The sequence below is a fragment of the Urocitellus parryii genome, chromosome 3 (genome assembly GCF_045843805.1).
Source record: "Urocitellus parryii isolate mUroPar1 chromosome 3, mUroPar1.hap1, whole genome shotgun sequence".
Classification (NCBI taxonomy): Eukaryota; Metazoa; Chordata; class Mammalia; order Rodentia; family Sciuridae; genus Urocitellus; species Urocitellus parryii.
In genome coordinates this window covers 30,629,415-30,654,662 of record NC_135533.1, presented here as the reverse complement: position 1 = coordinate 30,654,662, position 25,248 = coordinate 30,629,415, and the positions used below count along the sequence as shown (strand labels likewise).

Sequence of the window (25,248 nt, the reverse complement as noted above, 5' to 3'; positions counted from 1 at the left end):
AGGCTGTTGTCAGAGTTTGCAGATTTCTTGGAAGAGATAACTAATGTACATCTCACAGAGCAAAATGAAGTGGATTCTTACTTTACTTAATGCTGTATTCATTTTAAGAGTTGAAGTGGTTTTGGTTGTTCTCTTGCAAAAACACTATAAATCAGAACCCACAATACCAGGAGGAGGACATTTTAATTTTTAGATGGACACAGAGCTGATCTATTTGCTGCACTCTTTGCAATACAATAAATAAGGTCTATTTTAAGTGGACTGCTTGATGTGAAATGGGCACACTATGTATTTTATTGATTTTTTACAATTGAAGGCTTTGAGAAGGCTTAGTGCATTAGGATATTGTTAATGGGCAACAGGGAAAGTCTGTAAAACAAATGATAGGGATTAAAGTATAGATCAGATAGCTGGCACATCTATAGGATGGGAAAGAGAACTTTAAACACAGAGCATTTGTTTCCTGCTGCCCTATCACAACAGCTAGGTTTTTAAATAAGTGGGCTTTATACCAAGCCATAAAAATGAATTGCTGGGGCTCTTTGGGACTAGGGCAGGCAGGAAATTTTAGATAGTGCTATCAGCTCATAGAGTTACACTTAGTGAAAATGCAAGCTCACCCGGTCACCTGTAGCTCCAGCAGGACCAGGGGCACCTACAGCACCAGGAGCACCCTAGTAACAAAAGGAAACATGTCTTATTAATTAGTAACACTCCACACCTTCAAAAGTGAACCTTGTCATTCCTGCTGCTAGGCCTATGCAGAGACTGAGCACTGTTACTACACATTCTGGTTGGACATCAAGAAATCTTGGATCTATTTCAATTCTAATTATCAAGACTATGAGAAGCCACTTTCAGGAGAACAGAACTCTAGTAATAAAAGCTATGAAAATGTGTAAATCGAGGGCAGGCTAAGAATTTGGGAGATCTGAATTCTGCTCTTATAAAAATTACTTGGAGATTGGTAAATTTATTAGCCTTGTTTGGAAATGTCAGAACTCTATGGTTCAAAGGAAAGAATGGGCTACAGAAAATCATCTCTGAGGGAGAAGTGAAAGAAAGAACCAAGGCAGACTGTGGCCTGCAAGTGTCATGATGCTGATACCCTTGGTAGGGTAATTATGCTTTTATGTATTTTCTTTGGCATCTCTATGGCATTAACAGCTGATCTTTATGGCTGCTCTTAGACAAAGTCTCAAGGCAGACATCTGAGTAACTGCAGGACCTTGTTAAGAGTTCTGGCTTTTTAAATGTAAAGGCATTTACATTTGTTATTTTTTTAAAGCCTCATTATCACTTCAAATACTTGTTTAATGTTCTATTAAACCCAGAGCTTTTTGTCTGTAGGTGGTATATTTAATATTAGGGAAGTTAGAAAATTCCAGATGTGATTTCCAAAGGAGTATGTCCTGTTGAATTTTTCTTTTGGAACATGAAAAATGACATTATTAGTGGTGGATCCAGGAAGGAATGCAATACTATCTTACTAAACTTGCTATTTTTGAAAACTTTCTCAATTCAAATAAAATTCAACTTACACGAGCACCATCTCTGCCAGGGTTACCAATTTCACCTCTGAGGCCAGGTTCACCCTGAAAGTATAAAGCAAGAGCAACTTTTTATTTTCTGAACACATTTTTGAATCAAAATTAATCTGAAGTGATTTTATAGAAGACTCTATAATACCATTCATCATTTAAGATATTTAGTACATTTCTCAATTCCCTACCCTTCCATAGGATGTTGAACAAGGAAAGAAATTTTAAAAATAATAATAATTCAAGATCCATTCCGGATTATTGTCAAACATTTCCCCCCTAATTTCCATATACCCTTCTGACGCATAATCAAGCAAGGTACAAATTCATGTGGACAGAATTGTAAGACAACATCACAATGGGCTGCAGGGCCTGATCACTCTTACGGCATAACTAATGCAGCAGCACGGTTGACAGCTGTTCAATAGAGCTTCTTCCCATTAATTAGGGCAGGATGAGGCATTATTGTTAGTGGCATTAAAATGAGCCTCATGTATTACTCAACACCATCTGTTTGCGTGAAATTCCATGGTAGTGAGGAATTTTGCCAGATTAGTGAGTTTAGAAATGCGTAGGTGCTAGGTGGCAGAGGGAAATGTACATAGATAGATATCAAAATGCTACCAGACCACCTGCCAAGAATTGTAAAAAAAAACTGGGCATCCTTGTGAGGTCCCTTTGCCAGGGTTCATCAATAGTATGTATTAAGGGCCAACACTGAGAAGATACCTTTTCTCCCTTGCCTCCAGGTATGCCAGCAGCACCCCTCTCTCCTGGGAGTCCACCAGGACCAGATGCACCAGCAGTGCCTGGAGCACCAACCACACCGGGTTCACCCTTGAATCAAACACATGCGAAATCAATTATTTCAGTGGCAAAAGAAAAAAAAATGAAGAAATAAACTCTTGAAGAATTCCAATTTAAACATTTAATAGGTAGCATTCTTGCTTGCTTAGAGACACAAAGGAGGGCCATTGAAAGACAGAGAATATAACAGGGAGATGCTATCAATGACACAATGACTAAAGAGAAGAGAGTAGTGGGAGTGGGTGGCTGTGATTCTTCTATAACCTGCTTCCAATCCTCTTAAGGAAGACTGGCCTGGAGAAGGAGATGATGGGGACAATGGGAAGCAGAGAGTGAAAAATGTTTGTCCATAAACCTTTTTCAAGGATAAGTCTCTTAACCCAGGGAGGAAACATGGAAAGAGACCTTATCAACTGGGGAGATATTTGTGTTTTTAGTTTTCTTAAAAGAGGAGACTATAGATTCCATTTTGTATGAACCTTCACAATTTCATGTACTTAAAACTATTGACTAGCTTCTGAGATGAATAAGTCCCTATGAAAGGATCATCTAACACAACTCTATTTCCTTTCTTATTTCTTCTCTCCCTCTTACCTTGTTTTCATTTATTCCCTATAATATCCTTCCACATACTAAAATAACCTTCTGCAATGACTCTACACATTTTCTGCCTTGAAGGTAAGAATCAGAAGTTAATACGAATTGCCTTCTTCTTCCTGTGTTTCAAGTAATCTGTTTTCCAAACATGTATAATTCCATCCACTTTAAAGTCTGAACTACAGGTTCTGCTTTAAAACACAAGCTTTCAAATTTATTTTTTTTGGTGGGGGAGGGTGAATATAGTATCCAGTTAATGTTCATTATTATAAACTCTCATTGTTAAAATTTAACTTTTAAAAATTTTAATTCAAGGGTGGGATATTGAAAGGATAAAGTTTGTTTTCTGAAAATAATGTCCCCATATATAGGATGATTCTTGTTTCAAACAAAGGCATAAACAATGTAATGAGAAAAGGGTAAAACCACACTAATTCATTACTGTTTGAGGCCTCTCTGCCTCAGTTTTCTTTTGGAATAATTTAGGTCCCCTGGACTGCTTACTAAGGTGGAAATCATCACAGAATTGGAAATAAATAAAAATATGAAAAATTTTCCTTTTCTTATAAAGAGTGTATTTATTATTGGGTATAATGCCAACAAAGTATACAACCCAAAGTTTTACCTTGTTTCCATCAGGCCCTGGGGGTCCAGAAGGACCTCGGCTTCCAATGGGACCAGCAGGACCAACAGCCCCACTCTCACCTGGGGGACCACGTTCCCCCTGTAAAGCAGAAATTAGGAGATGTCACTTTCAGAGATACCATGTTAAACCCACAGTTCACATTTGTTCTGCCATCTTTTAGCAAATTAAAATTTTTTTGTTTCTAATTTCTCCATTTGTAAAATGATGAGATGGGATGAGATAATCTATAAAGTCTCAATTAGTTCTAATGTTCTGGGATTATGATTCTAAAATGTGTTACTTCTAAAGTAAAATGTCCAACCTTTGGAATTTATTTCCTTTTTTTTGCATCTGTGATAAATCCATAGGTAAAAATAGAAGTTGATTACACATAGCAGTCAAAGGAAAAGATTGTGGCATTAGAGTGGAATAGCAATGTCAGATATAGATAAAGATTATATCTCTGCCCCCTTTTTTCAACCTCATGCAATAATGGTGTAACAGTTATAATATTCAACTCCTCAGTTGTGTGTATATATGTATCTATCAATTTACCATATATGTAGTATATCTCAACTCATATCTAAATATCACTATAATGTGGCATTCTGTGACCCAGAATATTTATCACCTAGGTTAACATTGCAACAGTATCAAAGGTCTTTGTTATAACTTGCTTTTATTGTACTATGGACTTTTAAAATACTAACTCTGGGCTTCCAAGGTCCATGATCACCAGCAACATAATGGGATACTTCAGTGGCAAATGAATCATTCCAGTTATGTTAATATCCACAAACTATATCTTTATTTTATTTTTCTGTATAAATTAGACGTATACAATCAGCTTTAGACTGTGGATATCAACAAACATTGCAAAAACTGACTTTAGATCTTAGTAAGTTATTAATTTCCCTTGGGTTAAGTTGAGCCACTGTCGTGAATGTCTCACACTTGTCTATATAAATCACTGACTATAATACTTGCATTAGTTCATTTATGTGTCTTACGACCATGTAGTTATTGAATAGGAAATTTGAGTAACTAAACAGAAAAGTCAACTATCAACTTAGAAATCTACTGATCTCTATGGATCACATTTGATAATAAAAGAGGTGTGCAAGGAAGGTCATCAGTGGCTTTAGGAGAAAGTGTGCCTTCTTTTAAAAACACATTGCCAGAAATTGTTGAAAGTTAATTAAATAACACTTACTCTTGGACCAGCAGGACCAGGGAGACCAAATTCACCAGGGATACCCTAGGCAAAATCCAAGAATATGTCAAACATGAAGTGTATAGGTGATTTCTAAATTCACTTATGATTATGATATTTGAAAGGTTCTGAAAAAGTGAAATAAAGCTGCGTGGGCTCTACTTATAAAAAGCCTAAGTATAGAGGGTAATGCAATACATACAACAGAATTCTCAGTGGTCTATGAAAATCTACAAAAAGAGAAGTCCGTGGATATCAAAGATGTATCTATTTTAAGACAGGACCTGGTATCAGAAAATTTAAATTTACATTATTTAGTCCATTGTCTTTAAAAAAGTGACAAAGCAGACTATCTCTTTTGATAATATGATAAATAATAATGAACACTATCAGACATTGCCTATTTTTAGCTATATAACAGACTGGCTTCTTAATAGAAATTATCATATTCTGTACATTACCTAGTTAATTGTATACCCAAGTGTATCTCTTTTATTACTGACCAGCTGTCTCCTTAATGTGCCCCACTGTTGACAAAGGAGACCAGGCCACAGAATGTAACTAAATTGAGGCACATTCATCACAATTACAGAGAAAATGACTCAGAACTCATGCTCTGATTGTGGATAGCACTGTCATGTCTGAATGCCAAGAAAAACATTAAAAGCAATTTTTCAGGGTCCAGTTTGATGAAAAATCAGTGCATTTATGTTCTCACTCTAGAAAAGGAAATAATTTGTATTTTAACATTACCAAGAACAAAACAAAAAGTAAGGCTATTACATGAAATATTCATTGATAGATTTTACTTTCATAATGTGATGTTTCATTGAATCCATAAAACAAAGTAATTTGAACTAACATCAGTAACTCATTTCACTCTCTCCCTCAGCACCAACATAGACAGAACACTATCATTAACAGATGAAATATTAAACTTCCCTTTACATATTGTAATTGTGTTGCAATAGGGCATTAAACAGAAGGAAATTCTCAAGTGAATTTACTATCACTTGTTTTACTCACCCTTTCTCCTGGTTTGCCAACTTCACCGGTGGTACCTGAGGGGCCAGGCAGACCCTAAATGCAAAGAAACACAAATCTCAATCTTATGATAATATGGAGGGGATTTTCTAATACTCTGGGTTTGGTAGGAGGGGAAACAACCTATTAAGTGTTATAAACACACTATTAAGTGTTATAAAAGCACTCCACCAAAGTTTGTTTTGAAAAAAAAAATGCACTCTCTGCTTTAGTTCTGAAGTCATAATATGTGTGATGGGGGAAAGGAGACAGTGAATCATAGGTGTACCATCTGGCCAAGGCAGTGTTTCATTTTTTTTTTTTTTGACTCACCTGGAAGCCTGGAGGACCAGCCGGACCCTGTTCACCTTTGCCACCTTGGACACCCTGAAAGTGACAGCAGAGATAGTATTAATAGAGACATTAGCCACATTGCTGTCTAGCTATATTACTTACGGACTGGAAAATGGAAAAGGTTGTTTTGAGGGATTAGGTACATTCTATTGCAGAAGTGCACAGGAGAGGGAGAAATACCAACCTGGGGTCCAGGGGGCCCCTGAGCACCATTGTTTCCATCAGGACCAGGAGCACCCTAGAAATGTTCAACAGAAAGACCAATGGTTACATGTAAGCCAGGCAGTTCAAAATGCTTCCGAGCATCATTGAAGTGAGTTCCTCAAAGCAAATTTGTCATTTTAGCATGAATTATACTCACTTCGCCAAAGCCTGAATACTGTCTAGTAAATTTCCATATGGTTCGAGGGAAGTCCACGGATGGAAGGCAATTTATAAAGGCCAGAGAATACTACTAAATATTTATATTCTTTTAATCACAAGATGAATAAAATAAAGACTAAATGCTTTCGTAAGTATCTTTGACTTAACATATATTCTGATTTGTTATAGCTCATTGCTTTATATGTGTGGTTAAAGAAAAAAAGACATTTCATGACGGTAAAAGGACCCTTGGGGATACCCTCTGGGAAAGAAAGTGACAGAAAGATATCAGATGGCCTCAAAGGCTGTGTGTTCTTTGGGTGAATTCTACATGAATAGATAGGTACAGCAGTTAGCACCTACCCGAGCACCAGCAAGTCCAGGGTGACCTTTATCACCACTTTTGCCAGGATCACCCTACGATAAAAATGAAAACAAAACAAAATAAAAAACGATCGTATTACACATTTAATGTCGAATGAGCCATACCAATTTTGAAATGTTAATTTCTTGTGTGTGTGTGTGTGTGTGTGTGTGTGTGTGTGTGTGTTTTAGATTCCTAGTCCTGGATTTCTATTATCTAAGGCATGATCCATCATCAGGCAGCTCTGGGTACAGTCAGGGGCACCTGTGTCTGAGGAGGCAGTGACTCAGGAGATGGATTTTCAGCAGGTATGTAAAGGATATATCCCTTCACTGTAGTGAGTGCCCTTCAGTTTTCCTGTGCTGAAAGGACATGCCTTGAGGTAGTTTGGACTGATAAATGGGAGAAAATACTAGATCTTTGGTGAACTGTAGCAAAAAAAAACTGATGAGGGAGAGGAAGTTGTGGTGATTCTTACAGTGGGTCCTTTGGGTCCGGGGAATCCGATGTTGCCAGCCTCGCCTCTTGCTCCAGCTGGGCCAATTGGGCCAGGCCTGCCGTCAATACCAGGGAGACCCTGAAATCAGAGTTTCATATTTAAAGTTTACTCTGCATCAGCATGGCCTCCCTACCTCAAACTCATGATGCTTCCTGGGATAAAATGGAATAGCTTTCTTGATGCACAGAGCTTCTTGTATACAGCGCCAATAAATTATGAATCCATTTTCCTTTTCTAAATAGGATGTCGGTACACACACGGCCAATTCAATCTCATATGTACATAATTTCCCTCTCTCCCCCACCTCTCTGTACCCTTGTCACCTGCTTCAATTTTCCCTGCCACGTTTTTCTCTTCCCTTTTCTGCTTTCAGTCCTGCGTTCATTTGGACTCCATAATTACAATCTATTACTTTGCATTCCCAGATGATGTAGGTGGCTGATATTTATTTTCAATGTATTCATGTATAAATAAGCCACAAAATAGACTTGATAAGGGTGCAATAAGTGTCCTTGAAAACATAATGGAAAATGAGCAATACTTACCACAGGACCTTCTTTACCAGCTGGGCCAACATTTCCAGGGGATCCAGGAAGACCCTATAAAACAAATGAGGAAGCTTTCATGTTGGCACTTTAACTCACATACTTGAGGCTCAGATTAATTGAAATCTCACAAAAGCACTTTCCCCTCCAATTTTTGTTTGTTGCCGAGGGTAAATCTTTAGGGATATTAGCCACAAGTCTGGAGGTATGAAAAGAGCCCTGAAATTTTTCTTCTATTTTTTGTGCCTTTCCCTTTATTGAATTTTAGTGAAACTGATCCATTTATAGATATCACAAGAAACTGTTAAGCAACATGCTATATGGGCAAATGTATCATGCTATTTACCTCATAATAGAAAAACTAATACTTTTAGTAAGCAATTTCCAAAGTGGATTTTTATTGATATATTTGGTATCCCTATTACATGTTTATGGTACAATTATAGTTGATATTCACCCATAAGAGATAATGGAGCAAAAAAATTACTCTATTGCTATGGATTAGAGTGTCTACAGATCTAAAGGTCATTTCTCCATAGCTAGTGTGATGCTGAATACATTACAGCACTTTGTGATTGCTTGAAAAATGATTTCACTTATGAATCTAATAAACTAATAATGTATAGCCCTAATACATTTCATGAACACCTTATATAAAACTTACAAATTAAGATAAAAGATTCATGCTGATAGGAGAACCAACCTAATTTGGATATATTAAAGTAGATCTATGCTTCCAAAGAATAGATCAAGCCATTGTATCAAGTATAATAAATAGGAAATTGATGAACTAACTAAATACATTAAAAAATCTACAGAGCTTTGATAAAGTTAAATTAAAAATTAAATTAAAAAGACATCTGTCGGCAAGTCTAGCAACAAATTTACTTTAGATGTTTTTGTTATCTTCAATTTTAGCCAACAATACATACTGCCAGATGTGACTTGCTCAGAATATATCTGAAACTTACTCTGGGTCCCATGAGACCAGGCTCCCCAGGGCGACCAGAGTCTCCGTTGGGACCTCGAACTCCAGCAGGGCCAGTTGCACCACGATTACCAGGAGGTCCCTATTGAAAAGGAAGGGGCACAGAGAGAAAATGATAAAGTTAGTGACACAGTCACCAGAAGAGCGTCAAGTTCCTTCCAGGGAAATGAGGGGTAGACTACTAACCATGACACCAGCTCTGCCATCAGCTCCAGGAAGACCACGAGAACCAGGATTACCCTGCAAGAAAGTACATGAAACAGAAGGGAATTAGAGAAAACCCTGGAATCTGATCAGGCACAGTTTATGAAAACATGGCATGTTTTGTGTCTGTACCTCCCTAAGGCTGAGATACAGACACAAACCAAGCCAAATCACTTCACCCAAACCCCAAAGGAATGCGTGGATGAGCATCCTGCCAAAGTAGGTCAACATTGTTTTCAGACCAATTTAAAAACATACCAAATTGGGAGTCACTGATTTAATAAAACAGATGGAAAGCAGATGCTTCTTTCGTCTAGAAAAAGCACTCCCAGTAATTTTGACAATTTCCAATGAAGGGGTATCCTCATCTGCCTCTGGAGTATCTAGGTGTTAAGGAGTATATGGAACCTACTCTCAGTCCAGGAGGTCCTGCGGGACCAGCGGATCCAGGTTCACCATTGGGGCCTCTCTTTCCTTCTTCACCACTGGGACCAGGAGGACCTTGGGGGCCAGCAGAACCCTGTTGAGTGAAAAGAATAGGAGAAGGGAAGAGAAAAGATTTTTTTAAAAAATATTATATCCAGCTAAAGAAACTGGATTTAAAGGATAACAACCCCACAGAATTGTGGTTATAGAACTACTTACTGGCTCTCCCTTGTTACCACTCTCTCCTTTGGAGCCAGCTGGACCAGGCTCACCCTAGGAACCAATACAAAACAGTGGTCAAAAACCAAACATATGTCAAAACTCTCTTGCAGACAAATTTTCTGGAATATTTATAAGTTAAGGTAAGGAGAAGCTTAGGTTCTCTAAGGGATTTCAGTATGACCCAGTTCATGCTCAAATGGCCTACAGGGGAATAGCATTGGTGGAAAGATCAGACTGAGGTTGTAGGACTTGGTCTCATCTATTTTTACATTAAGGTTCGGATGATTGCAGGAGGAATGCATCTGTGTGCATGCGAGGAAGAGGGAATGTACATACATATGCATACAGTTTACAAACTAAAAATGCCAACGAAGGAAAAATAAAACTGTTAAGAAAAAGTCTAGATAGTGATAAAATGATGGTAGCCCTAGTATTTCAGGATGATGAAAGCCACAGCTATGACCACTTACAACAAGTCCTCTGGCACCAGTAGCACCAGCAGCACCAACAGGACCAGGAATACCACGGGGACCAGGGAGGCCAGGAGCCCCAGCAACACCAGGAAGACCCTGTTGAAGGAAAGCAAAACCTGGTCCATCATGTGATGATGAGCTGTAGAGGCAGCACTTATCAAATTTCTTTAAAACCAGAGTAGCACGTTTTAGCTACCCAGGTATACTCACAGCGGCACCCTTAGCACCAGCAAGGCCATTGGCTCCAGGATTACCCTATGAGAAAGAGGAAGAAGGATATCAATTCACTGGAATATATCTGATCTTCTTCAATTCCACCTTCATTTCTCTTTTTCATTTTTTTCCTTGCCTTCTTCTACTTTATAAGATTAACAACAACAGCTACTTACAGGAGGTCCAACTGGGCCAGAAAGACCAGGAAGACCCACTTCACCACGAGGACCAGCAGGACCAGAAGGACCAGGGTTACCCACAGGTCCAATTTCACCCTAAAAGAGAAAATGACAATGAACAATCGGCCAGCAAATAATGAAACAGCATATCCCTGTTATTAGGACACCAAATTTTGGTGGAACTTCTTCAGAATTGCAATCATTTTCCTTATCTCATTTGTAACCCCAAGATTTGGGGTTCTTTTCCTACTTTTTTTTTAGCCTACTTCTGCCACTTGGCAGAATTCAGATTACTACCTGTTGCTCTCATTGCTACCTTGACTCCACCTCTGACTCTCTGTGGCCGACTAGTTCTCAGTCCTGACTAGTCTGGGACCCAATGGAATCAATTTCCATATTGCCAGTGATCTTTATGCTCATAGTTTACAGGTGCAGAGAGATGATTGATTTTGAACTTGAAGTGGAAAATCCATCATCCTCTATCCATTTTGAAGGGGACACAATTAAGGTAACTATTCTGTAATTATCTCTGCCACCACCGTTCTGATGTTTCACATCAGAGTAAAAAGTCTATCAAGGCAATGATTATAGGCACTGGTGTTTTTACCTTGGGACCAGGGGCACCTGGGAAGCCTGGGGGGCCAGCAGATCCAATAGGACCCTGGAATCAAAGCAGAAAAAGAAATTTCCTCTAAGTAAACCGAAAAGGCAACAGCAACAGAAGAGAGAAGCCGTTTAGAGTGTCTTGATCTTATTTGATATTGGCAAAGACAGAATTGGCTGCTAGCCTTAGACATGAGGGTCATATTCAGGGAAGGCAAAACAGGTATCCAAGGTGGGGTGGATTTTACTTTACACATCCACCCATAGCCTCAGGTATTTGGAAGTAGGTTCTGCAACTTATAAATGGAAACTTCAAAAGACCTCCCAGAACATTTGGTAAAGTGTCTGGAGAGATGTTATTTCATAGGAAATGAGTGAGGGAAGTGGCTACCACCACCACACTTTCAACCCTCCCCAATTCCCTAGTGTTAACACTTACAGCAGGACCCACGGGACCAACACTGCCATCACTGCCACGGGCGCCCTATGAAGAAAATAAGAAAAAGAGTCAATAGGAAAGTTAAAGGGAAGCCATTAGAAGATTATTTTAAAAAAAGGGTAAAAACAAACAAAAATGGGATACTTACAGCTGGGCCAGGGGCACCGACACGGCCTCTCTCACCAGGAAGCCCACGGGCTCCCTAGAAGCAGAAATCTTTTTAGTAAAATCCAGAATGCTGATCTTTAAAGTGTCATAGGCATAATTTGCCTTGTTCATTTTCTAACACACACAAAAATCCACGAAAAATTAATAGGTCTTATTCTAATACCAACTAAAAGGGAGTATATATAGTTTGATTAAGTATGCAGATTAGGAACATATCAAAGAATACAGGGCTGAGGGAAAGGGTAACTAGCAAAAACATCAAGGAAGTTCTAGTTCACAAAGAGCACGACACCTTTAGATTTACAATAAAGTAATAAATACTTACTGCTTGACCTGGAGTTCCATTTTCACCTGGGGCACCGGGTTCACCCTGCGTGGAGAAGAAAGATTGAGTTTCTGATTATATATATATATATATATATATATATATATATGTCAGAAAAAAAATATATCTATTTCCTGATTGTGCAATTTTTGACCCTATTATTTCAATTTGAACCATTCACATAATTTTTAATGTTTTTTACACATAAAGATGATTTCTCAATTATCTCTCACATGTGTGTTTTTAAAATTTGTTAAAATACAAGTTTTTATTTAAACATACTAAATGTCATGGTACTAAGGAAATGTGGTTATTTCCTTAGTGGCCCATTTTTCTCTTCATATACTGAACATCATTTAGACTAGGCTTATTTATTTGGCATGATAATATAAAACAGAGATGGCAGTATAATCATATTTATCCTCTTTAAAATTATTTTAAACACTCAACCTTACCATTTTCATAAAATATGCAAGACAATTTGAAGCTTCATAATATTTTTTAGAGCTGCGATACTTATTTCCGATCTATATTTTTATCCCTAGTAGTGACCATGGTGGCAGTGGCAGTGGTGGGGTGATTTAATCCTACGACACATGTAAAGAACTTTCCTTCAATATAATCTGATTTAGATATGGAAAGAATATGCTATATGAGACCATTAAGGACCTTCATTTGTAGGATTCTACCTGAAGCAAGTTAGTTATGATTAAGCCCTGAAATGAGCATCAGGAGTTTTAGCATGTGCCCTTCCAGCCACTAGATGTGTGACTTTGGGAGAGTCATTAGCTCTTGTCAAGCCTCAGTTTCCCTCTTCTGCAAAAAATGAGGGGGTCTACAAAGCTCCTTGCAGCCCTAACACTTTATGATACTGTGATTAGTAGTCTGAGCTGTTATATTGGGCCCCTGGGAGAATGAGTTTGACCTTATCCATTTGTGTGGCAGCTGGAAAGTTAGAACAGATTCTCCATATTCATGTTCATTTCTGGTCCCGCTAGTATTCGTTACTCATTAATTTGTAATTACGTTGGTATTCACTTTAATATCACATTATCTCCTTAATAGGAAAGAGAACATTTTATAGTTGAAAACGCTGTCAGAGAAGAGCCTAGCCAAGAGATAACACACTTCTGAGACTTTAATTACCTAATTAAAAATTTTTTGAGTGTGCACAGATAAATCACAGGAAAGAGGTTGAAAAGTGTATTGTGACATGAATGTACCTATCTAATTAGTGCATGGCAAAGGAGAATTTACAGTTTAAAATAACACGTAATATTCTAATATCTGATTATATGTTTATTTACTTTTATTTTGGTTGCAGAGATCGATTGAGATTATAGGAAGAGGAAAGGAAATGGAGGAAGAAACTATTGACATTATTTTTGTCTCAATTGTTTAATAGATATTAAACTAAATAAACATTAATAATTGGCCTTTTGTCATAAAATCTTATAGTCCACACCATTGAGGGGGTTGAAACACAGAAGAGGAGACAAGATACCATTTACAATTTGGGTAGTCCTCAGCATGAATATACTTTTTGTTTATGGGATGGGGAATTTTAATAAGTTGTTTACAAACTTTCTAATTCAATATTTACCTTCACACCTTGAGCACCAGGCTGTCCCTTCAATCCATCCAGACCATTGTGTCCCTGAAAGGCAATCCTTATTATTAAATGCTATCCCATTATAGTGCTTTCTCAAATCAAAATCTTCTATCTTTGCAATAAATATCTCCCTGGTGAATCCTGTGACTGCTTTCATAGGATGGACTCCAGTGCTCTAGCTCCAGGTGAGCTGGATCCAGAGCACCAGGTAAGTCATCTAAACAAACTCCCAGAATGTGGAAGCAAGAATGTGTCATCCAGGAGTTTAAAACAATTGAACCCTCCCCATCCCCACCCCAGCCCAAATAATCAGCATTTTTTTTTTCTCATCTGGGCAAAGCATGTGCTCACCCTAATGCCCTTGAAGCCAGGAAGTCCAGGAGTTCCAGGGAAACCACGAGCACCCTTAGAAAGAAACACAGAAGAATATGAATAATATTTTTGGCACAAATGAAAGGACAATGACTTCCTCCTTCCCAAGAAATTCTCACTTAAGTTCAATCTTGGAATCAAAGGCTATAATGTTTTAAAGCACAGAGCCACAACTAGCTCTAACATGAATAGCTAAGACTATGTTATTTATGGAAAACAGTTTTCTTGCTTATGCACACTTGTTACCATTATATTACATTATTTGCATTAATAGAAATGTATGCGTTCTTTCCCAGGTTCTGTCAGATGCCTTTAAGTAGTGTGACAAGCATGAGTAATGTCTACAGTACTATTTAGGTGGATGTTTGCCTGAGCAACTATTTTATCTGTGAGACCTCTGACGTTTGGATTATACACTGTGGTTAAAAAGTCTCACCTGTGGTCCAACAACTCCTCTCTCACCGGGTCGTCCAGGTTTTCCAGGGTGACCCTAAAACATGAAAGCATCCTAGGGTCAACCTCAACTTGGTAAACCATCAGACAAAAGTAGGGCATCTCGGTTTTTCACAATAGAAGAGAAAGGTATCACATAAAAATGTGAATTCAAGTACTTCTTTAATTAACAATTATATTTCCCTAAATACAAGCAAGTTAATTAATATTTCATTAACAATAATATTTCCCATATGAGGAGAATTATGTCAAGCATATTTTGGAAGAACATTACATTTAGATCTGGGGTATTTAAATGGTGTTTTGGAAGTCCTTCAGGTAAGCACTTACATCCTCACCAGCCTTGCCAGGAGCACCAGGTGGACCACGAGCACCTGCAGGACCCTAAGGAAAGAGGAGACTCATTATTTAGTTAAGGGAATATGTCCAAATTTCCTGAAAAAAATTTATCACAAAGGAATAAAAATGTACTCACAGTCTGACCAGGTTCACCAGGCTCACCAGCAGGTCCTTGGAAACCTTGAGGGCCCTAAAAGAAGAAAAATAAAAGTAACATTCCAAACTTTATTTTTTAATTCTCTCTTTTTGCAGAAGAAAGATTATGAGCTTTCCATACTTACAGGGGCTCCAGCTGCACCTGGAGGGCCTCTAGGTCCCATTAAACCCTACAAAGATGACAGACATGGTTAGCACTGATAAGTTGTCATGGCCTTGGATGAATTAGCTAAGACACTACTGTGCCACAGATATTTTGTGATAGACAAATGAACAGAACTGTCCTGATTTTATCTCATATTTTTGTTCTTTCCAAAGAACCCATGTTTTCCCCACTTTTTCTCCCTTTGATTCTCCTTTTATCTCAACCTGAATTAGTGAAACTCAATGAGCTCTGGATAGGATGGTCATCGTTCACTTAAAATTGTGCACAATTGTGCATATTGAGGTTGTTCTGATGCAATGAAGTGAATTGGTCTTTGCACAAGTACAGAATGTATGATTGCCTTCTATCAGCTGACAAAGAATTTCATTTAGATTCCCTTGATCATATGTCATCTTCCAATGTCATACTTAGCTAAGAAATTGATATTTTTATTGCCACAAGGGGCATAAATTGAAAAGGATCAAAAGTCCTTCTTAATGATTACAGGGAGGTGCATTATAACCTTATAGCTCCTTTAAGGGCTGTTGGTGACTGATGAAAATGTCAAAGGAAAGTGGATGTAATGAGGGGTGAAGGAACAATGAAATATTATTGAAACAGCCTACTGGAAGAGTCCAGCCTATGATATTAGTATTGAAAATATGGCCCAAATGACAGCAGATTGTTTTCCCATTGTTCTTTATTCTGTAATACCCAAAGAAGGTAAAACAGAATGTTACTGGTTTCCAAGCTGAATACATACTCTTGACCCCCCTTTGCAGTAATCAATGCCTGGATGAGCTCGTCGGTGAGACCCATCCCTCATAATGCTGAAAATATTTCTCCTGCATGTCTTGAGCAATTTGTTTATGACAGATCAACTGAGGGGACTCTTCAGTCAAATGGCCCCACTATATTAATGCCTATAGTGAAACCCTATAAATGTTATTTAAAATGCACATTATTTTAATTATAAGAATTATTTATTTGGTTTTGGAAATGTGCTTCAACATTAAAAGAAGCTGTCTCTCTTCAATAAAAATAATTTTTAGATATACATTCAAATAATTTCCTTTGCCATCATAAATTTTTAATATTGTATTTATTCATTTTTCCATGTATTTGCAACAATTTCATTTACATAAAAGGTAGTTTATTTTGTAGGGACTGTGAGACACACTATGATTACTCATTAATTCAGAAAAGAACCCTGTGGGGTTTTAGAGTTATTGATTTTTCCAACATGGAAAATTATTTTAATGCTTTATTGCTGCCTATCTTCCCTTTTTGTGAAACACATATCTGTTGATATATGTCTGAGCATGTGTGTGGATGTGCAAGCTTCAATTATATTTCACTGATATTTAAAAGTAAAATACTCTGCTTTATGCCCCCCAGAGAGATTTTCCAAAGACAGGGGAATCTGAAATCCATATTAATTTTCCCAGTTGATATGTGCTTTTGGTTTTAAAATGACATCCACAGTCACTTTATTTTATTTCCCCCTTTGCTTCTTCTTGAGAAATAGGTACTGCTTCACAACTAATGTCCAGCATTAGCAGAAACAGCTAATTTCATACATCCAATACAAACAATGCCAAAAGAAACCCCCCCACATACATATTCATTTAAGATATGAGCATTCTAAATTACCAGGAAAAATCATGAAATTGGAAAACATCAATTAAAGGTACATTATTTCTCAAGTCAGATTTTAATTTACAGAAAATATTATCTTGCCCTTATAGTATATTAGCTTATTGCGGACCATTAGTTCCAGTAGAATATCTTTTGAATATAGAGCACTGAATGCGTGGTGCAGGTAAGATTTATATTTTAAAGACCATACTCACTTTGGGCAGATAAATATCTTTGGAAACAAGTAATTAGAATCACCAAATTGTGTGTGTATCTATGTGTATTAAATTCTGCAATGCTTAATCAAACTAATATTTTTTACTGCTGGTAATTTTCCCCTCATTTGCATACATATATAGTATACATTTTGCATGATCGTATCAGTTTTTTGCCTAACACATCTCACTAATATTTGGTAGAGGCTTCATTCATTCAAAAGGTCACCGTCACCAACATAAGCTCCTATGGAATTTTTATAAACTTTTACTCAAATGATAGGATATGTTCCCATATTTTGTGCTGAGTGATAGAAGGGCTAAATTTTACTCATATTGTCTTCTACATCAATTTGTCATTGATATTCTAACAATAGGGTTTTTTTTTATCAAAATGGAGAATAAAGAAAAAATTCTAACATTGTCAACTCCTTGAGGGAGAGTCAGAATCTGTCATTCATTCATTCATTCATGGCTATCTCTCCAAATGCATACTACCATTAATATCCCATTGAATGCCTCTGATAAAACTCTTGTGATTAAATGAACATTATATATGAGAACTAGGAACATGAGCCACGCTGTTGTTGGCTACCTTACATCTTGCCTGGTGGTTAAGTCTAGTTCTGCATGACCTTGGGAAAAGGGATTGAAGTCTCTAGTCATAAAATAAATGAACCAGATTAGAACTTGTTGATCCTTTCCACCAAGTTCAGGGAACTTAAGAAATAAATAGCTCTATATTTCTAAGTGTTGCTTAATATTCTAACAATGTTAAGAAATGTAAAAAAAAAAGTGAATTGAAATTGTAATATTTTGAGTGAAACTGATTTTCCTAAGTTATGGTTATGACATCCAAAGATTATTTCTTGGACATAAATATCTCACTTATTTTATTATATTTGAGCTATTTTATTTTTAAAAAATTTATTGGCTAATCTATTTTAATGAGGCTTGTTTGTAGAGAAAATTGACATATTTAACCTAGGCTTGGGTTTTGATATATTTAAACACAGAAAGAATTATTGTTTTTATTTTATCTAAGGTTTGAATGTTTACCTAAGTAGCTAAATGTATGGCACTGCAAAATTTACCATAAAATAAATTCTAAATAGTATACATTTTTGCCAAGACAAAAAGAGATAAGCATACCATTGGTCCAGGGCCCATTCCAACTCCTTTTCCATCATACTGAGCAGCAAAGTGCTAGAAGGGTGAAAAAAAGTACATGTGTATATATATATATATATATTTTTACTGGTCATGCAGCTCATTTTTTCTATTCTACTTATAAAGGTTTTTTTGTTGCTATAATTAGTTTACAATTCCCAACTGAATTAGATTTCTAAAAACTCAGGAGAAATATAAGTTTAAAATAGAGTCCACACCTAGTCTGAAGTTCAGAGCCTTCCTGTCTTATTTTTCATACTTTCTTCTGCTCTGTTAACTCAGTTTATTTGCCCCTAACCCTTACCTACATCTGCAGTGAGAAAGGGAAGCTTCTTAAACTTTTAAAGTGTCCTAGAGCCATGAATAAATTAAGCAGAGATCAAGAGGACACCTTTGCATTTTTCACCTGTTGCCCTTCACTGTTTGCCCTACAAAACTCACAAAAAATAACTGAAAGACCTTTTTCTTGCTGGAGTTTCAGAAAGGATATAAAAAGTTTTCAAGTTTAGAGGAAAATTAAATTAAAATGCCCCTTGGAAGATTAAACTTTTAAAAAATAGTTCACAGTAATAACTTTACTGTTAAAGATCTCTCTTAGAGTGGTAGCTCTATTAAAGAAGGTGCTTTTTAATGTACTCAGTAGATAAGCAATCATAATAAGATCTTTGGGGAGAAAGGTCTTATTTTACTGGCATACAGTTGGGTATTAGAATCAGGCTTCTGATTCATAGTGCTAACCAATTAAGCAAATATGTTTTCCTTCCTGCAGTGAGGCCATTTGGCACTCATACCATTGTTAAAGACATAAAGCTAAAAGAAGATATTAATGAAAAAGGGAAATGTACTTTTCTCAAATTAGTTTCAAGCAAATTAAACCTAAAACCACTTTGAATGTTGGTTCAGCAGACTTCAAGCCAAGAAGAATAAAAAGGGTAGGATGTTTGTGAAATTGCTTAAGATCAGGGATTTCACTTATGTAATTCAATCTAATCAAACTCTTTAATAATGCAACACCTCTTATTTGTGCCTTACTGAAAAAAGATATTAAATCCCCAAATTAAATAATGGCGCTGATGGCTGCAGCTACCTTCAGTGAACACAAAGACCAGTCCTATAATTGACAAGAGTTCACAAAGAGAACAGGCAAAGCAGAAACGTGAATGAAGAAACCCAAGAAATGAAATAAAATATACTAATTTCCGAAGAGCAGACTTTCCCTTAATTGCTAAAAATAAATTCTATAATAAGCCTTCTTCCAACAGAAGTATAAGAAACTAAGTTATAAAAAGTTAAAAGTACTTAAGACACCTTACCCCGCCAAGACCAGGGGGGCCAGGAGGGCCAGGTGGACCAGGAGGGCCATTGGGGCCATCTTCACCATCTTTGCCTGGGGGGCCTGGTGGACCCTGTTGTGTATAGAGTGAATTAAAATAGGATTAGACAGGTTCCATGGAAACCTATGCAGTAAATGAAAAGGAGACCTGAGAATACATAAGGTAAAAGTAGTTGTTCAGACTTTTCAATGTACATGAAAGGTGGAAATTTAATACACTGTATTTATCATTCACTGAAATGTACTTAGGTATGGGTCTGTCTTAGAACAAACTTTAGAATAAACTTTAGTAACAGCAGGTAGTTTTCCTAAAGGAATATCTTAGTCATGGGATATTAATTTGAAACGGAGGTCCAGTATTCAAACGAAGATAGAAATTATAGCTAAAGTGTATGCCCTTCATTTTTCACAATGCACAAAAATATACTATGTTTGTTGATGGCTGATTTCTGATTTTGATGAAGGCATTCAAGCAATTTGGTATGTTAAATGTGAATAGTAGATTAATTGATAGTCATTTTATCAGAATATAGAAATTCTTGAAGATTTCCTATTACAAATACAATTTAAGTTGTTAAGGTAATTAACTGAAATAATTTATCTCTAATAAATTGTTTGAGTGGAATACATGTAAATCTGCACTTCAGGACTGATATGAGATATCAGCATTTATGTCTTAACGAAAGTATCCTATAACGCAAAAACTTGTAGTTATTATAAATGTCAAGTAAGCATTTCAGGGAGATCTAAGAAAGCCACAAATAAAATGTAAAAGGCTGACTTGTACATGTATGAATTTAGACAGAGAAACATGTTACTGACTATCACTTTATTATTATTCCCAAGCCATAGAAGAGATCTTACTTCAAAAGCAAACAGAACATATTAAAAAGAGGACTGTGTGGTGGTGTGTAGATACATTGCCATTATGTATGTGTCGGGCAGGTCCATTAAAAACAAAGAAAGAAAGACCACACAAAGAATATGGCTGTCTGTAATAGTTTTTCTTTTTAAAGGATAATGTTGACCTAAAAAGAATATTGATTATATATAATAATGCTCATTCACCCTTTCGGCAGGGCATTTCCTATTTAAAAGGTGGCACAATTATCTGGATACATAATATTCTAATGAATTGTCAGTCTCCTTTAGTTTCTAATATGTGGTTTTTCCAATATGGGCTAAAGCCATTTAGTAGTTCAAAAATTACATACCCTTTCTCCACGTGGTCCTCTATCTCCAGTTGGGCCCTACAAGGAAGATGCAAACGGCACAATAATAGGTGTCTAAATAATTTCCAGCAAAGAAACAAGCCATTATGGATAATAATTAGTTGGTAAGTCTGACGTAAGCCCAACATTTTTAGATAGTAGCTAAAAATTGTCACAATACAATAGATAAAAGTATATTGCTTTTATTATAATTATATGTAATTTTTTTAAAAAATTGAAGAACTGGAGGCTGCTATAGTCTCTAGTAATTAGGCCAATATTAAGCATAGTATTTTTAATAAGATGATTACTATAGATAAGGTGACCATTTTGTTACAGTTTAACAGCATATTTGTATAGTCAAAGTTCTTTAAAATAACTTTTGTTTACTACCTTTAATTAACACAATACCATTCAATCTTCAAGAAAAAAGTCTTTTTTTCCTGTAGTATGTAAATAATCAGTTTGTATAACATAAATATAATTAGAGATGATTTTGAAAGGTAATAAAACTTTATTACCTTAAACATCAAAGCTACTTTATGTTTCAACTAATGCATATTCATGTGGGCAAAAATCTTGACAAAGTATTTTCCTTTTATAGTTTACTTTAAATTTAGTTAAACTAAGGTATCTTGATAATCTCAGATATTTATGGAGAAATATTGGATTCTTACCTTTTTTGCAGTTCCCTAGAAAAGAAAAGAATAAGTAAAAGATTATTATGTGAACTATATATACATATATATTTTAAAAACAATTATATCTACAGATTGCATTATATACCCATTTACTATTATCTTAATCTACTCTCAAAATACAATGTAAAATTTTACCAATACATTAAATAAAATGTATTTTGTACAGAAACAAATATGTATACTTATCTATAATACTGCTGCAAGTTCAATTCACAAAGAATTTGCTCATAATTATTTTGCAAAGAAATGAAAAATTCTGTAGCTCAGTGAAGTCTTATCCTTTGTAGTAGCTAATGCTAAAACCCAAACTTAAACTGGATTATTTACTCTTTCTATTTCTCATGGGTATTTTATGAAACTACCCTTATGCAGAAGCACCACCCATTTTGGAAAATGGGGTGGGCACTTACTCTGGAAGCCAAAAAGGGTTTGACTCCCATAATATCTCATGGTTTTCTTTGGAAGCTGGGTTAGTCAATACCAGGGTAGCTTCACCTTCCCTTCCCAGAGAAGCAATCACTATGACCAAGGAAATCAAAGTAGATAATTTTTTTTATAAATATAATTTTACTAACCTCTTGTAAAGCTGTAGAGAAAAGAGAAAAGTAGAAAATTATTATTAGTATAATTTCATTGATCATTAACGGTAATTGCCAAATAGATACACAAGTTTACAAAATTCAGTTACCTAATTAAAGGGCCAATTATATTTTTTATTAAGAATATTATAATGACTTGGAAATTATGCAGGTCAAAAAATATGGCAGGGATCAGCAGGGTGATTTGTTTGCTATATTAATATGTAAATATATTTTGAATGAAATTGTTAATTATTTACTATTTTATAAATGCTGTGAAATATTCATGTGTCTGAAGGATATTTCTAATGCTTAGCAATTAGGCTGGAAATTGCACAGATGAATCACTGACTGTAAGACAAGACCAGTGGATGGTGGAGGAAATAATTTATGGTTTAGATCATTTTTAATATTTAAATGTCAAAAACAGAAAATTTAGGAAAGTTTGTTAGCTAAAGCAGACTTTGTCTTTTATAAAACATTAACGTCACTTAGTAGGTCACTGAGTTTTTACCATTTTTAATGTCTTTTTTTTAAGGTCTAATTTGTACGTTAGTAACTATGAAAATGGATTAATTCAGACATCTGAGTTTTAGCTTTAAATTAGTTCACTTAAATTAGCCAACGCCATTTTCCTAACATGTATCACTTTGTCTCTAAGAAAGGGTTACTTTGTGGGAAAATTGTGGATTAAAGAGCTTGAAATATAATGGGAAAAACAAACTAAAGTAAAATTCCTCCTTTGTCATTACTACTTTTCAGTCTTTAAAGACTGACTTTCATTTCTACAGTATAAAAATTATGGGTTAATATGGGATACAAGTGTGGCTAAGCTTCCAATAGAATGAATCACCCCTAAAAATTGCTTTAATTAGGTGGCCAAGAAGTGTGTCATTTGAAGTGAGAACATCTCTTGCAACAGTCACAGTTCAGGAGGGTGGGCGATATCCAGCACTGGCATTTAAGGGCAATTTATGAGAATTACTGTTAAATTATAAAAATGATATGTTTACTTCTTTGTGTCCATTAATAAATAGGAAGACTAATTAGGCTCCATTTGATTAATAAGACCCCTTAAGATTTTGGAAATTTGCCCTTTTAATTACTTAGACGTGAGCCATTTTGAAGAATGTGTGTTTGGTAACCTTTATTACAGATGCTGGATAGCTGTTGATTAGGTGAGATGCCATGGGTGCCTTCAAACTTCCCTAGTTCGCTTTCCAATTTTTCCTATAGGACTCAACTCTTCCCTTCCACTCTCAGGTTCCATAAAAAAACGAACTTGGTAATGGGAATCTGTTCAATGAATTTACTCCTTGATATCCACAGTGTGTATACTAAAAGTGGCTGAAGGGAAATTGCGCGCGCGCACACACACACATACACACACACACACACAGAGAGAAATGCATCAGTAAAAATGCAGTGGAAGACACCGTGGCATGTGGGCGGAGCAAGTTTTTGAAGTGTTGGGTGTGGCCTGATCCCCCTCATCCCGTCTCAAGTGAACGTCTTTGTCTAGTAGTAGTAATTAGGCAGCCATTTTTAAGATGAAAACGGACTGATTTTCTTCATTCTATCCTGACTTGGAAGACTGGTCATAAAATCCAAACCAAGAAGTGACCTTGGAGACCATTTAGCTCCACTCCACATTTTGGAACAGGCCCAGTTTGAGTAGCCCAAGGTCGTGGGAAGAAGAACCATGTCCCTTGAGTTTCAAGACAAGGTTGGTATTTCCCAACATGCTGTGCTCAGCGTTTGATGATCACTAGGAACAGTGATCATCTGTTTAGGTTTAGGGTCAACTCCAAGACTCAAAAGGTAAAGTAAATTTTAGTTAAATATAATTTCACCATTCCCATTACCATATAAAGTGTTGAGAAGCTAATTTTACTTCCTAAGAAGGTGTCCACTCCAAGTAGAATCCTTCGCAGGATATGCTGACTAGCCACTGGGAATGTCTCCAACCAGAAATTAAATAATTTTGTACAAACCTGTGGAGTCTTAAATTGGGATTCCATTAGCTTAAGGCCTGGTCCCCTGTACTTTCATGTTCCCCCCTCCAGAGGGCGCCGTATCACCATCACCACCACCACCACCACCATCATCACCATCATCCAGACCAACCTCAAGACGACCAGAAGATAAGTTCAATGGTTGAGCTTTGTATGATTGAATTAAAGGGCTTTCTAAAGCAGGCCTCAAGTCTTAAAATGTGTGTATGAGGATAGTTATGGGACATAACTGGTGTAGGCCTGTATTTTTTTTTTTTTTCGCCAAGTAAGTTAATAGCTAGCTCATCCTTAGGGGAAAAGACCTTCTGCTCCCTGTGCGCTTCTCTAACTGAGGATCCAGATTAAGTTAACTGTGTTACTGAGTTAAAAGTTCCTAACTTGTAGGGAGAGTTGTTGAGTCCTTCATGTTTTCATTTTTAAAGTACTTTCCGTGTTCCTGATCAATTCCAGCGTTTCTCCACATGCCAGAGAGCCTTCCCTCCAAGCTGTGCAAGGAATTGAGGTTTAGGTTTCCCCTTTTCAGACCAGGGCGTCCACCCATCTAACTTCTCTCCCCCACCTCCCCGAACAAGCTGAAGGCACTTACATTGGCATGTTGCTAGGCACGAAGTTACTGCAAGCAGCAACAAAGTCCGCGTATCCACAAAGCTGAGCATGTCTACCACTTAGACATGCAGACTCCTTGTGTCGCAGAGCCCCTGGGTCACCGACGGAGGTATCACCTGGCAGGAGCAGGCATGCAGTCGCGGCCAGTACCTCCAACTTAGCCGAAACCTCCTGCCGCCGTGGTGCTAAAATAATAAAGCCGGGATCTGCCCTATTTATATGGCAAAAGTTTCCCTGGCCCGAGGGTGCCTCCAAAAGCGCCTCCGCCAATGAGAGGGCTGGGGCTGGGGGCCCGGGCAGCCACACTGGGAGGAGACTGCGGGGGCGCAGAGGAGGGAGCGAAGTGGGGGAGGGACGTGGCCACGGGGCTGGCTTCTTAAATTGGTTCCATTCTTTTTGAGGACGTGGACACTTTTGAGGCTTTCGAGGGGAAACTCTGACTCGCTGTCTGCATACCTCCTCCCTCCCCATCCACCCGCCTCCCCCCGCCCTTTCCAAGTTTGGAAACACTTTTGGACACGTCGGAGCGCTTT

General features: G+C 36.9%; 1 protein-coding gene across 1 annotated transcript in view; it reads right to left on the bottom strand.

Moving 5' to 3' along the window:
• The window catches only part of Col1a2 (collagen type I alpha 2 chain), a 35,354-nt gene extending 10,338 nt beyond the window's left edge, over positions 1-25,016 (bottom strand). The window contains exons 1-34 of the mRNA XM_026391508.2: positions 24,696-25,016; positions 22,092-22,102; positions 21,493-21,507; positions 20,819-20,854; positions 19,585-19,677; positions 18,254-18,307; positions 15,229-15,273; positions 15,084-15,137; positions 14,939-14,992; positions 14,592-14,645; positions 14,135-14,188; positions 13,775-13,828; positions 12,172-12,216; positions 11,827-11,880; positions 11,679-11,723; positions 11,244-11,297; positions 10,634-10,732; positions 10,455-10,499; positions 10,242-10,340; positions 9,769-9,822; positions 9,536-9,643; positions 9,106-9,159; positions 8,903-9,001; positions 7,932-7,985; positions 7,366-7,464; positions 6,887-6,940; positions 6,345-6,398; positions 6,140-6,193; positions 5,810-5,863; positions 4,784-4,828; positions 3,571-3,669; positions 2,271-2,378; positions 1,542-1,595; positions 621-674 (exon numbers count right to left, since the gene is read on the bottom strand). Of these exons, the coding sequence (XP_026247293.1) occupies positions 621-674; positions 1,542-1,595; positions 2,271-2,378; positions 3,571-3,669; positions 4,784-4,828; positions 5,810-5,863; positions 6,140-6,193; positions 6,345-6,398; positions 6,887-6,940; positions 7,366-7,464; positions 7,932-7,985; positions 8,903-9,001; positions 9,106-9,159; positions 9,536-9,643; positions 9,769-9,822; positions 10,242-10,340; positions 10,455-10,499; positions 10,634-10,732; positions 11,244-11,297; positions 11,679-11,723; positions 11,827-11,880; positions 12,172-12,216; positions 13,775-13,828; positions 14,135-14,188; positions 14,592-14,645; positions 14,939-14,992; positions 15,084-15,137; positions 15,229-15,273; positions 18,254-18,307; positions 19,585-19,677; positions 20,819-20,854; positions 21,493-21,507; positions 22,092-22,102; positions 24,696-24,765 (2,079 nt within the window). The 5' untranslated portion in view covers positions 24,766-25,016. The remainder of the gene's footprint in view (positions 1-620; positions 675-1,541; positions 1,596-2,270; positions 2,379-3,570; positions 3,670-4,783; positions 4,829-5,809; positions 5,864-6,139; positions 6,194-6,344; positions 6,399-6,886; positions 6,941-7,365; positions 7,465-7,931; positions 7,986-8,902; positions 9,002-9,105; positions 9,160-9,535; positions 9,644-9,768; positions 9,823-10,241; positions 10,341-10,454; positions 10,500-10,633; positions 10,733-11,243; positions 11,298-11,678; positions 11,724-11,826; positions 11,881-12,171; positions 12,217-13,774; positions 13,829-14,134; positions 14,189-14,591; positions 14,646-14,938; positions 14,993-15,083; positions 15,138-15,228; positions 15,274-18,253; positions 18,308-19,584; positions 19,678-20,818; positions 20,855-21,492; positions 21,508-22,091; positions 22,103-24,695) is intronic.
• Between the last annotated feature and the right edge of the window lie 232 nt (positions 25,017-25,248).